This window comes from Macaca mulatta, chromosome 2, assembly GCF_049350105.2.
Source record: "Macaca mulatta isolate MMU2019108-1 chromosome 2, T2T-MMU8v2.0, whole genome shotgun sequence".
In the NCBI taxonomy this organism is placed as follows: domain Eukaryota; kingdom Metazoa; phylum Chordata; class Mammalia; order Primates; family Cercopithecidae; genus Macaca; species Macaca mulatta.
Genome location: NC_133407.1, coordinates 162,230,788 through 162,244,246, shown reverse-complemented (window position 1 = coordinate 162,244,246; position 13,459 = coordinate 162,230,788). Strand labels below are relative to the sequence as shown.

General features: G+C 39.3%; 1 protein-coding gene across 7 annotated transcripts in view; it reads right to left on the bottom strand.

The window, feature by feature from the left end:
* POLQ (DNA polymerase theta) overlaps positions 1 to 13,077 on the bottom strand; it is a 105,915-nt gene extending 92,838 nt beyond the window's left edge. For 5 of the 7 annotated variants that reach the window (XM_015129970.3, XM_015129971.3, XM_077993847.1 and 2 more), the window contains exons 1-6: positions 12,766 to 13,077; positions 11,773 to 11,952; positions 8,344 to 8,474; positions 6,408 to 6,564; positions 4,242 to 4,350; positions 89 to 308 (exon numbers count right to left, since the gene is read on the bottom strand). In XM_015129970.3, the coding sequence (XP_014985456.3) occupies positions 89 to 308; positions 4,242 to 4,350; positions 6,408 to 6,564; positions 8,344 to 8,474; positions 11,773 to 11,952; positions 12,766 to 12,946 (978 nt within the window). In that variant the 5' untranslated portion in view covers positions 12,947 to 13,077. Of the gene's footprint in view, positions 1 to 88; positions 309 to 4,241; positions 4,351 to 6,407; positions 6,565 to 7,073; positions 7,181 to 8,343; positions 8,475 to 11,772; positions 11,953 to 12,765 lie in introns of those variants that run through there. The other 2 variants (XM_028844595.2, XM_015129972.3) reach the window with 2 other exon arrangements.
* Positions 13,078 to 13,459: the final 382 nt, after the last annotated feature.

Sequence of the window (13,459 nt, the reverse complement as noted above, 5' to 3'; positions counted from 1 at the left end):
ATTACATCATTCAGAAATTGTTAATTTGCTAGAAAATGAAATCAAACACACAGATACTAATAGTAGTGATGTAAACATATTTATTTACCTTCACTTGTAGCATAGGTTCAAATTCCCTCACAAGTTTCATTGAAGAGTCATATATGGAATTTCCAACTTTTACTGACTCCAAAAGCGGTACAGGGCGAAAGTCGGTATGGTAGTGTTCAGCATTCAACCAGGAAGCCACAAGCTCCAAATTAGGAAGGGTAGCACTCATGCCAACAATCTGCACAGCATTAGACAGAGAACTGGCTAAATCTGCCTGACTATTAAAAAAAAATGAAAAGAATATTAAAAGATAAAAAATGCATTAATAATTAGTGTTGCTAACAATATTTATGGTTATGTCCTTTGGTACACACATGCATACATTTCTTTAGGATATATACCTAAGAATAAAATTACTGAGCCACAGATTGAGTCACAGATTATCTTCAATTTAGATAATCCCACATTGTTTTCCAAGGTAACACCTCCACAATCTGTGTTTTCTATTGTTCCATAATCTTGTCACCACTCGGTATTGTCAATCTTTAGAATATGTTAGCAGTTATAGAGGGTACGTGGTAGTATTTCTTTTTTTTTAGACAGGGTCTTGCTCTGTCACCCAGGCTAGAGTACAATGGACCTGTCTCAGCTCACTGCAACCTCTGCCTCCCAGGTTCAAGCGATTCTCCTGCCTCAGCCGCCCGAGTAGCTGGGACTACAGGTGCGTACTACCACACCCAGCTAATTTTTGTATGTTTAGTAGAGACAGTGTTTCACTGTGTTGGCCAGGCTGGTCTCGAACTGACCTCATGATCCTCCCACTTCAGGCTCCCAAAGTGCTGGGATTACAGGCATGAGCCACTGCGCCTGGCCAGTATTTCTTTGAAGAAGTAATTTACAGTTCCCTGATAACCAGTGAGACTGAGCATCACTTCACGTGTATGAACCACGTGGATACCCTGGTGGTGGTGGTGGTTGTTGTTGTTGTTGTTGTTGTTAGAAACAGAGTCTCGCTCTGTTGCCCACTCACTACAAGCTCCGCCTCCTGGGTTCATGCCATTCTCCTGCCTCAGCTTCCCGAGTAGCTGGGACTACAGGCACCCACCACCACACCTGGCTAATTTTTTTGTATTTTTAGTAGAGACGGGTTTTCACCGTATTAGCCAGGATGGTCTCAATCTCCTGACCTCATGATCCGCCCACCTCAGCCTCCCAAACTGCTGGGATTACAGGTGTGAGCCACCATGCCCAGCCAATACCCTGTTTCAAAAGCCTGTTTTTTTGTCCATTGATATAGTGGGTTGTGTTTTTCTTATTCATTTGTAGAACTTTTAAATGTCTGGATAGTGACTTTCCTCTTCCATTTTTTGCTCTGTTTTTATTATTTTATCAAGCTTTCTGTTGCATTATTTTACTTTTTTTTCTCTAGACAGGGTCTAGCTCTGTCAGCAGGAGTGCAAAGGCGCAATCTCGGCTCATGGCAACCTCTACCTCCAGGGTTCAAGTGATTCTTACGCCACCTGAGTAGCTGGGATTGCAGGTGTGCATCAAGACGCCCAGCCAGATTTTGTATTTTCAGTAGAAACAGGGTTTTGCCATGTTGGGCAGGCTCGTCTAGAACTGGCCTCAAGTGATCTGCCTGCCTCGGCCTCCCAAAGTGCTGGGATTACAGGCATAAGCCACCAGGCCTGGCCTTTTTTCTAAGTTATTGGGATGGATCATTAAATAATTGATTCTCAGTCTCTCTTCCTTATAATATATGTGTTTTATGCTATCAATTTCCTTTTAAAAACAACTTTTGCTGCCCTTCACAAGTTTTGTTAGTAAATATTTTTATTATACTTTCAGTTCAAACTATTTTCTAATTTCTGTTGTGATTACTTTTTTGATCTAAAAAATGTCAAAATTGTGTTTATTTCCAGTAATGTAGACATTTTCTAGTTATGCTTTTCTTATAGCTAATTTCACTGCTGTTAGAAAATAAATGATATGAATTCATTAAAATATGTTAAGACTTGCTTTATGGTCCAGCATATGGAAACTTTTTAATAAATATTCCATGTGTAACTCAAATGAACATGTATTCTGCTGTTTTGAGGTAATTGTTCAATATATATCCATTAGGTCAAATTTGCTGATTATATTAATCATATTTTCTATATCCCTAGTGATTTGGGATAGAGATGGTTATCTGCTTGTTCTATCACAAGAGAGATGTGTTCAATTCTCCCTTAACTGAAAAGAACCTATTGAATACCCAGCACAATGACTAAAAATAGACCAACACCAACACACATCAGTATGAAATTTCACAGCACTGTGGAAAAAGAGGAGCGCCTAAAAATTCCCAGACAGAATTTAAAAAATTGTATACAAAGGATGAAAAACCAGCACAGCACTGAATTTCTCAATAGCAATGAGAAAATGAAGTAATGCCTTGACAACTCTGAAGGAAAAGTATTTCCAATCTTGACTTTTATACCTGGACAGTCCATAATTATGGAGACTGGGTATGGTGACTCATGCCTATCAACCTAGCACTTTGGGAGGCTGAGGTGGGTAGGTCACCTGAGGTCAGGCAATTGAGACCAGCCTGGCCAACATGGTGAAACACTGTCTCTACTAAAAATACAAAAATTAGCTGGGTCTGATGGCAGGTGCCTATAATCCCAGGTACTCGGGAGGCTGAGGCAGGAGAATCGCTTGAACCTGGGAGGTGAAGGTTGCAGTAAGCCGAGATCGCACCACTTCACTCCAGCCTGGGCAAAAGAGCAGAACCCCATCTCAAAAAAAAAAAAAAAAAAAAAAAAGAAAGAATTATGAGGCATTTTCAGACATGCAAGTTCTCAAAAAATTTATACCTATATGTGTTCACTGAAATAAAGTAGAAGTTCCTGGAAGATATTCCCACCAAAACAAGAAGGTAAATCAAGACAGATACATGGTCAAAAAACTGGTTGGGGGAAGGGAATCCCAAGATAGCTGCTATGTAGCATATATATAGATTAACCACCTATCTAGACTGGAACAACTTGAAGGGCTTTAGGAAAATCTTCAAGAAGATGACTGGCAGAATAGCAAATGAGGTAGAATACACAGCTGGGGAGGAGGCTAGGGATAAATTAGCAGTAAGTTTCTGGAAAACCAAGCCATCAAACAAAAAAGACAGTTATTAATTTCAGAGAAGACAAAAAGTTGTTTAGAAAAGCAAAAGTAATCATATTACACTATAGCCCAGTTACCAATGTTATTTATATAGTCATAATAGCGTAACACTGAATAAGGATCCAAGCAAAATCGTAACATAACTATATTTGAAGAAGAGGAAGATAATGAGAGGATAAGGAGAGACTGCAGAGAAGGGAGAAGATTGGGTAGTGGTTAGTAAAGAATTTAAAAGAAAGCTAGATCTTCATCTTTCATAGTAAAAGTCAATATATAAGGTCTGAAATTTAAAAAATTAAGTAGCCACAAGTAGAGATGCTGCTGTAAATATTTTTAAAAAGCTACAAGAGTTGAAAGGTTGAAGTAGCCTCTGAGAAGTGAGGGCTAAAAAAATATTATTTTTCAAAATTAGCCTGACTACTTGTATATATAGTACAGAATACAGAAATAGATTTTTTAAAATCTATAATAAAATACAGAAAGTAGATTTTTTAAAATCTATAATAAAAATGTATACATTGGAAGGGTGAACAGTCAGAAAATTAAGAATGTTTACAAAGTAATCTGAAATCAGTTTCAACCTGAAATACTTTTCAGGTTGTTGTTAGAGACATGGTCTTGTTCTGTAGCCCAGGCTGGAGTAAAGAGGCACAAGCATACCTCATTGCAGCCTGGAACTCTTGGGCTCAAGTAATCCTCCTGCCTCAGTCTCCTGAGAAGCTGGGATTACAGGCTTGTGCCACCATGCCCAGCTAATTTTTTATCATTTATAGAAATGGGGTCTCACTGTGTTGCCCAGGCTGGTCTGGAACTCAGGCTCAAGTGATCCTCCCATCTCAGCCTTCCAAAGTGCTGGGATTACAGGTGTCAGCCACTATGCCTGGACTGACTTCTTCTGGAACAAAAACAAACTACTATACATGAGTTTTCTCACTAAGAAAAATATTACACTCCCTTAATTTATTTAACTCATACTTATGCACTTTTTCAGACACTTTCTCAACACTGTTTGAAATCTCAGGAACTCAGTTATTTCACGTACTCACCAAGATGCTGATTTCCGAGTAATATAGCAAATCTTGGTCAACAAAAGTTCCAGCAGATACCCTCGGTGAGAGTCTCCCAGCATATGTAATTCATCCACAACCACCATTCCTAAAAAGATTTTCCAGATACTAGGTTTTTACAGAATGTCACATCCACGAAGAATTTTTTTCCAACTTTTATTTCACTCTATTTTATTTCCTTTATATCAACTTTTATTTTGGATTCAGGGGGTACATGTGCAGGTTTGTTACCTGGGTATATTGCGTAATGCTGAGGTTTGGAGTACGATCCCATCACCCAGGTACTTAGCAATAGTACCCTATTATTAAATAGTTTTTCAACCCTTGTTCCCTTCTAGTAGTCCCCAGTTTCTGTTGTTGCCATCTTTACATCCATGAGTACTCAAAGTTTAATTCCCACTTACAAGTGAGAACATGTGGTACTTGGTTTTCTGTTCCAGCATTAATTGGCTTAGGATAATGGCTCCAGCTGCATCCATGTGGCTTTGCTACAAAGGACATGATTTTACTCTTTTTATGACTGTGACAAGAAGAAATTTAAAAGACTCAATATCTTATATCACACATTGATATAAGATATAATACATTGCAAGTAATGCAAATTTCAAACCATAAATCAAAAATCATATTCCTTATAATGGGCAATTCTTTTCCAAGATGTTTCAGGTATTACAGGCAGCTGTACTACAAGGTATACTGGATCTAAAAATCAATTATAAGCTTACTCAGGGCTAAACAAACCCAGGGAAAACTGCCTCTCATCACTCTTCTAAATTGGCAACTTCACTGAAATAAACATACAATGAAATATCAAAGACATCTATGTCAGTTTTCAGTGTATTGACTTTTCAATGGGAAAACGTATATACTCATGTTGGTAAGTAGCTTAGAAAAAAAACAGAAGAGGGTCCAAAAGAAAAAGACAATTTTAAGAGATTTTTAATATGGTAGGCTAGTGAGTCACCATACTGCAAAACATAAATATGATCACAATGTCCTTCACTACTTGGAGAATTTAACCAATGTATATACTTGGAAAAATTCTTAAGAATTACTGAAAATTCAGTATCAACCAATACTTTCTTTAGTTAAACATTTTCATAACAACATAGTTTCCACATGCACTGGTATTCTCCCCATCCCAAATTCTCCCCACCAAAAAACAACTTTCCGGTGAAAAGGAATTTGAGGAGACAATAGGGAACTTCCTAATGACACATGATGTTCTTTTTCCTATCAATAAGCTATCTCCAAAATTGTACTGTCTAATGAGTTATTTTAGCACTTATTCATTCATTCAAAAAAAAAAAAAAAAGTATTCTGTCTACCATGTGCCAGGCACTGTGCTAGGTACATCAGAAATAGCACTTACTAGGAGTCTATTGCAACTCTCAAATATTTAAAGTCCAATGGGGTCACAAGTAATAAGACAATTCTGATACAAATCAATTACAATTTCTCTCTCCAAGCTTTATGGAGCATAGCCCATGTCTGATTCCCACCCTCCACCCCTACCCTACCATAATTTTACCATGGTATTTTTAAGTGTACCACATTCTCAATAAGTAGCTGATATTCTTGCTACTTCTGCTGCTGAAATCCTTCTATGCCTGTTGCTACCTCTACATAATGGCCTTTCCATAATGGCAAAAAAAAATGCATTAAGATAGAAAATCTTCCCAGAATCCCAAGCTCAAATAGAGTGTCAGTTTCTTTAGCTTCCTACCATTTCCATGCGAAATGGTAGACTCTAGGTCCAAGCCCAAAATAGACATCATAGCAGCAGAATATAGTAACAAAAACACATACACATAACTGCAAAATGGCAGATCTGGCCCAGCAGCCTTCCTTCTATTCCTGGTAAAGTTTAGATAAGAAAGAAGCAAGGAGAAGTTATTAAGGGCTTAAGGATATCCTCTACATTCTGTAAAGTACAAAAATGCAACATAATGGCATCAATAACAGCAGCAGGACACAAAACTTATAAACACAGCATTCCTAACATTACAGATGCCAATTCTCGCCTCCAGAAGTAGACAATAGACAATAGAAAAATAAAGGGGACCTACAGAAATCACAACAGCTCCACTTCATTCCATCAAAAATAGCAACAGAAAGTATTTACTTATTTTCTAACTTTCTTACCTAACAGATCCATCTTATTTTCCTCTATGAGGCGATTGATCAGACCATTGGCTCTCTCAATTGTGCAGACTGCAATATCCAATGAAGAGAAATGCCTTGATGGAGAGGTGCTGCCCATATAACCGTCTACTTTTATTCCTACTTCCTGAAACAGACTCTGAATTGAGCAAAAAGGAACAATACAGGTGAAAAAACTTGAAATTCAAGAGTTATAAACTGGTTCTATCCCAGAACATAGACATAACTATCTAAAGACATCTACCAGATTAGTCATCAGTTGTTTCTGGCCAGGACACACTGGTTCTTTTTAGATCATATACTAAAAATATAAAGTTTAGAACTGACAAAACTTAGATTTCTGTTAAGAGTCAAATAAAATTATGCAATTTTAATGACAGCATAATAATCTAAAAAGTTCTAAGAGCTATTTATAGGAATTAAAATTGGAGAAAAACTACCACAAGCACTAACATTTTTAATCTAATAAACAGCAAGAAACGAGTTATAACACTTTAAGAAACAAATTTATACTTTATGAGGAAAATAGTCTCATTATCCTAATGACCAATTTTTTAATGTAATTGGAAGAAAAACTTTTAAAAGTCAAATTCAGTGGGATTTTTATAATAATTTTTTTTTTTTTAGTTTAACTTTTAACTAACATACCTTTCAATAAAAAGGATCCTTTCATCATTTTGTTACTTTGGGTCTAAGTTGAGTGATGTTACCATGTAGGACCAGCTTTGTTGGCTATTGTGCCTCTGAAATAACTGTTAAAAAGATTTATAGAACCATAGAAATTTAGAGCTATTCATTCAATAAAATTTTCCTGAGTGTTTACTGAGTTAACCCACAGTGCTAAGGGTTAACATCCTAATTTTACAAATAAAAAAACTGAGGCCCAACAGGTTATATGCCTGGCCTAAAGACATAGTTAGTCACAAAACTGGGACTAGAACCCACATTTCTTTAACAATCCGTATAACGATCTTTCCATTCCAAAAGCACATATTTTTCACTGCAGAAATCACAACAGTAAATTTATTCCATTTAATAAAACACTGTATTTGTGAAAATGCCCTAAAAACTGTGAGCATCATATTGATGTAAACTACTATTAGTCATTTTTGCAGAACAGAGGAACAGATCACATACCTGGAGCTTTACATAAGCACCAATGGATCTTGACCTTCATCCCCTAAATATTCCTAAATAGACCTCAATTAGAGCAGGATATGCTTCCTTAAACACTCCTTCCTTTCTATGCTTCAGTCTAGTCCAACTGTTCAATTAAATGCTGATTCTTAATGTGCATGTTTATATGCTAGTTTAAGTATTTTGTTTATTTCCTAAGAAAACGTTTACAAATTTTTACACAATTCTCACCAATTATTCTTTTGATTTGATGGCCCCTTCTCCTTAATAATAATTTCTTTAAAATTTCCTTCTGTGATTTTTTTAAATTTTTTTTTTTTTTTTTTTTTTTGAGACAGAGTCTCACTCTGTTGCCCAGGCTGGAGTGCAATAGCACGATCTCGGCTTACTGTAACCTCTGCCTCCCAGGTTCAAGTAATTCTCTCACCTCAGCCTCCCGAGTAGCTGGGATTACAGGTGTGAGCCACCACGCCCAGCTAATTTTTGTATTTTTAGTAGAGATGGGGTTTCACCATGTTGGCCAGGCTGGTCTCGATCTCCTGACCACAGGTGACCCACTCACCTCAGTCTCCTGAAGTGCTGGGATTACAGGCGTGAACCACCACACCTGGCCCCCTGCTGCAAATTTTTAATGCTTTCAGCAGTCACCTCTTAAAGCTACATGGGATGCAATAAAGAAACTTTGTTTTCCACTTACTTTCATAATTCTATTTCAAATGAATGAAACCAAGGCTGCCAATAATGAGCCTTTCACTATTTCTAACTTAGTAAAAAACATTACCTGGAGGTAGTATTTCTTCTCTTTAGCCACAGAAACAAAGGGAAGAATAAACAAAGCTTTCTTCCGCATTTCCAAAACCCGCTTCAAAATAAGTAATTCTGCCACAAGAGTCTTCCCAGCACTTGTAGGAGCTAAAACATGATTATTCCACAATATTATAAGAAAAAAGTAATATTTGGTACAATTCATTAATAAATGTTTTAAGCCATGTGTAGTACTACAGAGCCTAAGGCTAACGGATCACTAAGGGCCCAATAGCACTTAAAATCTTTACACACTGAAATTCCCTTTACTTTAAACCAGCTGTCTTAATAGCCTCAACTAAAAACAGTGTAAACAAATCTTTATATCAGCAATATATGATGAATATATTGAGTACCTAGTTTATACCTAAAGATCCTTTCCTTTAAGTACCAAATGGGTAAAAGGTTTGCTTTGAGGAAGTAGATGAACAACTTTATTATGATAGGAGCTATGATTGAAGTTGAGGAAAAGGGCTGGGCGCAGTGGCTCACACCTGTAAACCTAGCACTTTAGAAGGCCGAGGCCGGGGGATCACTTGAGGTCACGAGTTTGAAACCATCCTAGACAACATGGTAAAACCCCGTCTCTATTACTATAAAAATAAAAAATAATAATAGCCAGGCGTAGTGGCAGGCACCTGTAATCCCAGTTACTCCAGAGTCTGAGGCACAAGAATTGCTTCATCCTGGGAGGCAGAGGTTGCAGTGAGCCGAGATCACCCCACTGCACTCCAGCCTGAGTGACAGTGAGAGATTTCGTCTCAAAAAGAAAAGAAAAGAAGTGGAAGGAAAGGAGTTGCAAGGAATCTTATGGAAAGAAAACAGAATTTATGAGAAGGTAAGGAAGAAAGACAGGGATAGCCGGGGTGGTGGCTGACACCTGCAATCCCAACACTTTGGGAGGCCGAGATGGGCAAGGTGGTGTGCGTCTGTAATCCCAGCATCTCAGGAGGCTGAGGCCTGAGAATCACTTAAACCCAGGAAGCGGAGGCTACAGTCACACCATTGCACTCCAGCATGGGTAACACAGCGAGACTCCATTCCAAAAAAAAAAAAAGGAAGGAAGAGGAAAGGAAGGCCGTGCCTAAGAAACAGCATATGGTACAAAGGGCCTACAAGAAATCCTGGCATGTTCAGATGACATAGTAGGTAATTTACTAAGCATGGAGTATAAAGTACCCCAGGGGTATAAAAGAAGAGATATGAAAGTGCCACAAGAAGAGTTTATAATCCCACTATTTAAGGAGTTTAAACCTTGTCCTGAAAGCAATGCAGTGTGACCGATGAGTTTTATGAAAAGGAGTGACAAGATCATATTTGTACTTTATAAAGATCTCTTTGGACTGGGCACGGTGAATCATGCCTGTAATCTCAAAACTTAGGGAGGATCACTTGAGCCCAGGAGTTCAAGACCAGTCTGGGCAACACAGTGCCACCCCCATCTCTACAAAAAATTTAAACAAAAAATTTTTTTAAAAAGACCACTTTGGGGTTGGGTGTGGTGGCGGGCGCCTGCAATTCTAGCTGCTCGGGAGGCTGAGGCAGGAGAATCGCTTGAACCCGGGAGGCAGAGGTTGCAGTGAGCTGATACTGTGCCATTGCACTCCAGCCTGGGCAACAAGAGTGAAACTCCATCAAAAAAAAAAAAAAAAAAAAAGGACTTCTTTGGCTGCAGGAGCAGGGCAAGATCAGAGGAAAAGAATGAACTAGTTTCAAAGCTACTGCATAATCTAGAAGAAAGATGATAATGAGCTGTACTAGATAATGGACCTAAAAATAGAAAGGAGGAGTCAGAAGCAAGAGGTAACAGGACTTGGTGATTAATTGCATAAGCTGGTGACCAGAATTCTGAATGATACCCAAGTTTCAGTTTCAAGCAATTGAAATGGTCAAGCCATTATGCCACTGCCACTGACTGCGACCTCTTAGCATTTACAAGTATTTTATTTTGTATTTTATTTTTTGTAATGCCCTTTCACAATACAAGTACTTTCTATGTGCCAAAACTGCTGAGTTCTTATATATTAAATAATTTAATCAACCCTAAGTACTACCAACGCACACATACTCACAAACACATATATATTCTCTCACTCTTCCTAAGTAATCTGTGAGGCTGCATAGCCAGTGATAGCTTTCAAATCCAACCAGTCTAATTCCACTGCCTGAACTTATATCTGCTGATAATTATTTAATTCTTCCTTACAGCCATAATGAAAAAATCTGTGTGACTCGAAATTTCGGAGAAAACTGACACAAAGGAATTGCATCTTACCAAATGATTAGATTTAAAGTCAGTGTAGAAAGCATGGGTTAAAAATTGTGTATGTCATAGTTGCCCTTGAAAACCCATATAGGGCCAGGCGCGGTGGCTCATGCCTGTAATCCCAGGACTTTGGGAGGCTGACTTTGGATCACCTGAGGTCAGGAGTTCGAGACCAGCCTGACCAAGATGGTGAAACCCCGTCTCTACTAAAAATACAAAAATTAGCTGGGCATGGTGGCAGGCATCTGTAATCCCAGCTACTCAGGAGGCTGAGGCAGGAGAATCACTTGAACCCGGAAGGCAGAGGTTGCAGTGAGCCGAGATCACGCCATTGCACTCCAGTCTGGGCAACAGAGCAAGACTCCATCTCAAAAAAAAAAAAAAAAAGAAAACCCATAAAAATTGTATATAAAGTATATTACATATCATTTGTATATACAACCCTGTACAAACAGGTCAATTTATAGCTGGGCACAGTGACTCACACCTATAATCCCAGCATTTGGGAGGCTAAGGTGGGCAGATCACTTGAGGTCAGAAGTTCAAGACTAGCCTGGCCAACATGGTGAAATCCCATCTCTACTAAAAATACAAAAAAGTAGCCAGGCCTGGTGGCACATGCCTGTAATCCCAGCTACTTGGGAGGCTGAGGCAGAAGAATCGCTTGAACCTGCGAGGTGGAAGTTGCAGTGAGCCCAGATAGCGCCACTGCACTCCAGCCTGGAGCGAGACTCCATCAAAAAACAAAAAAAAAAAACAAAAAACAAAAAACAAAAACTCAATTAACAAACATATAACGATAATACTCATACCCTGAAAAGCAACCAGGATCAAATGGGGGAAGGGCAGATTTACATCTCCCATTGTACACTCACTGGGATATTATGTTTCTTGAGAATGATGGCAGACTGAATTGCCCACTCTTTAAACTGTCATTTTTCTTACTTCCCCCGTCCCCAAACAATAAAACTTTTGTAACTTAAATATAAATAAACTCCACTTTTCGCACAGATTTTAAGATTTTCTCTAGTTATAAAGCACTGCCTCATTCACCTTTTAAAAGAATCACAACTACCTCAATAGAGTATTGTTTACATTCATATCTTAAAAATAGTAATTAATTTACATAAATTTCGATACCTGAATAAACTAAATTCTTTCCTTCCAGGACTTGTCCCAGCAAAAGGCACTCTGCCTGCCATTCGAACATCTTTTTTACACCAAAACTGTGGTATTTTTCCAGAACTGCTTTAGGAAGTCCCCAGTTTGCCAATAGTAGCTTGTCTATTTGGTAGTCAGGAACTGTAGGCTTGCATTCTCCTTTTAGGAAAAAGAAAAAATTAAAAATTTAATTTACTTCTAATATATGAGTTTTACAATTAGCCCTTCACCGTGTGTTGGAATTCCAACATGTTGAAATGAAGCTCTTTAAAGCACATCCTGACTTCAAGAATCTTATGAGAAATTGACCATGTATAGAAAAGTAATAAATTGTTGTTTACTGCATATAATAAAAACAATTCCTTAAAAGCCTCAAACAAACAAAAAATGCGTGTAATACACAGTAGATAAAGGGTGTTGGAACTACAGGTGGAGTTGGGGGAAGAGGGCAATATGGAAGCACTACAAAGCTAAGTTAGATGAGTTTCTATTTATAGTAAGTTTTAGTTCCATGACGACTGCACAACTAACGATTTTTAAAAACTGGGTCAACATCCACAAGACACCCAACCAATCTCATTACGAATCCCTTCTAGCCTTCCTCTGGACGCCCAACAGCCTGTGCCATACTCTAGGCCCAGCAATCCCGTCTTAAGGGTCTGTAAGGAGTACTGGGTACTGTTAGGAAGGAGCCCCCGAACAGGTGATGGGATTTGGCTAACTAGGAAGTTGTTTCTGTAAAGGTCGAAAGACCCAGAAGCCACGTGAATATTAATACCAGGCGATCACTGAAAACACGCGTATGTCTGAACAGAAAGTGACCTGCCACACCAGGCCCGAGTCACAGAGAAGGGAAGTAGAAGCCCAGTGGGGTATGCAGTGAAGCAAGTCCCGTGGGGTGAGGACACCTCCCGACCCATGGCCCGGCGGAGCTGCCTCCGTTGCCCGCGGCCTCCCGGGTTCCTGGAGCACCTGCAGCTGCGGCCGACTGACGGCTGCGGTCCTTCAGGCAGCGACCCAGGCCCGGCGGCGGACTCAGCACGGACCCGGAGAGGAGCTGGGGGCTGGCACTGCTGTCACCGCCACTTCCCGAGAACGAATCTGAGCCTGATTCTGAACGCCGCCGTTTCCCACTCCGACGCAGAAGATTCATGGCAAATCCTTCTCGGCCGATCAGGGCAAGCCACAGTTCCAGCGTCCTCCCTCTCGGGAGAACCCTGGCCAGGCAAAAGGTGCGGTCATTTTCCCGCCGGTCTTCAAACTCAAGCCTCCCGGCCCGCCCCGGAACCATAGAGTTACCCGTGGCGTAACTAACCCGAAAGCCATAGAATCGTGGGGAAGGAGCGGCTCTCGCTGGTGTCTAAGACTTCCGGCCTCCAGCCTCCGTGGTTGGTTAATATGAGAGGTAGATTAAATAGGAAGAATACAGAATCTACAGTTATAACCATACTGACCTAAAAACCTTCCTTCTCTTTTTGTCCATTTCCGGTTTGAATAGGAAGGCCATGCTAACTTCATAAAATAGGCTGCCCATAATAGGTAGATCAGGGAAGTAGCTCTTCTTAACGTATTGGTATTTTGTAAAGAATTATTTCAGATTGAGAAGCATTAATGCAAGATAGCCTACGGTTTCTAATGGAGCATAATTTCCCCCTTTCGCCTAGTG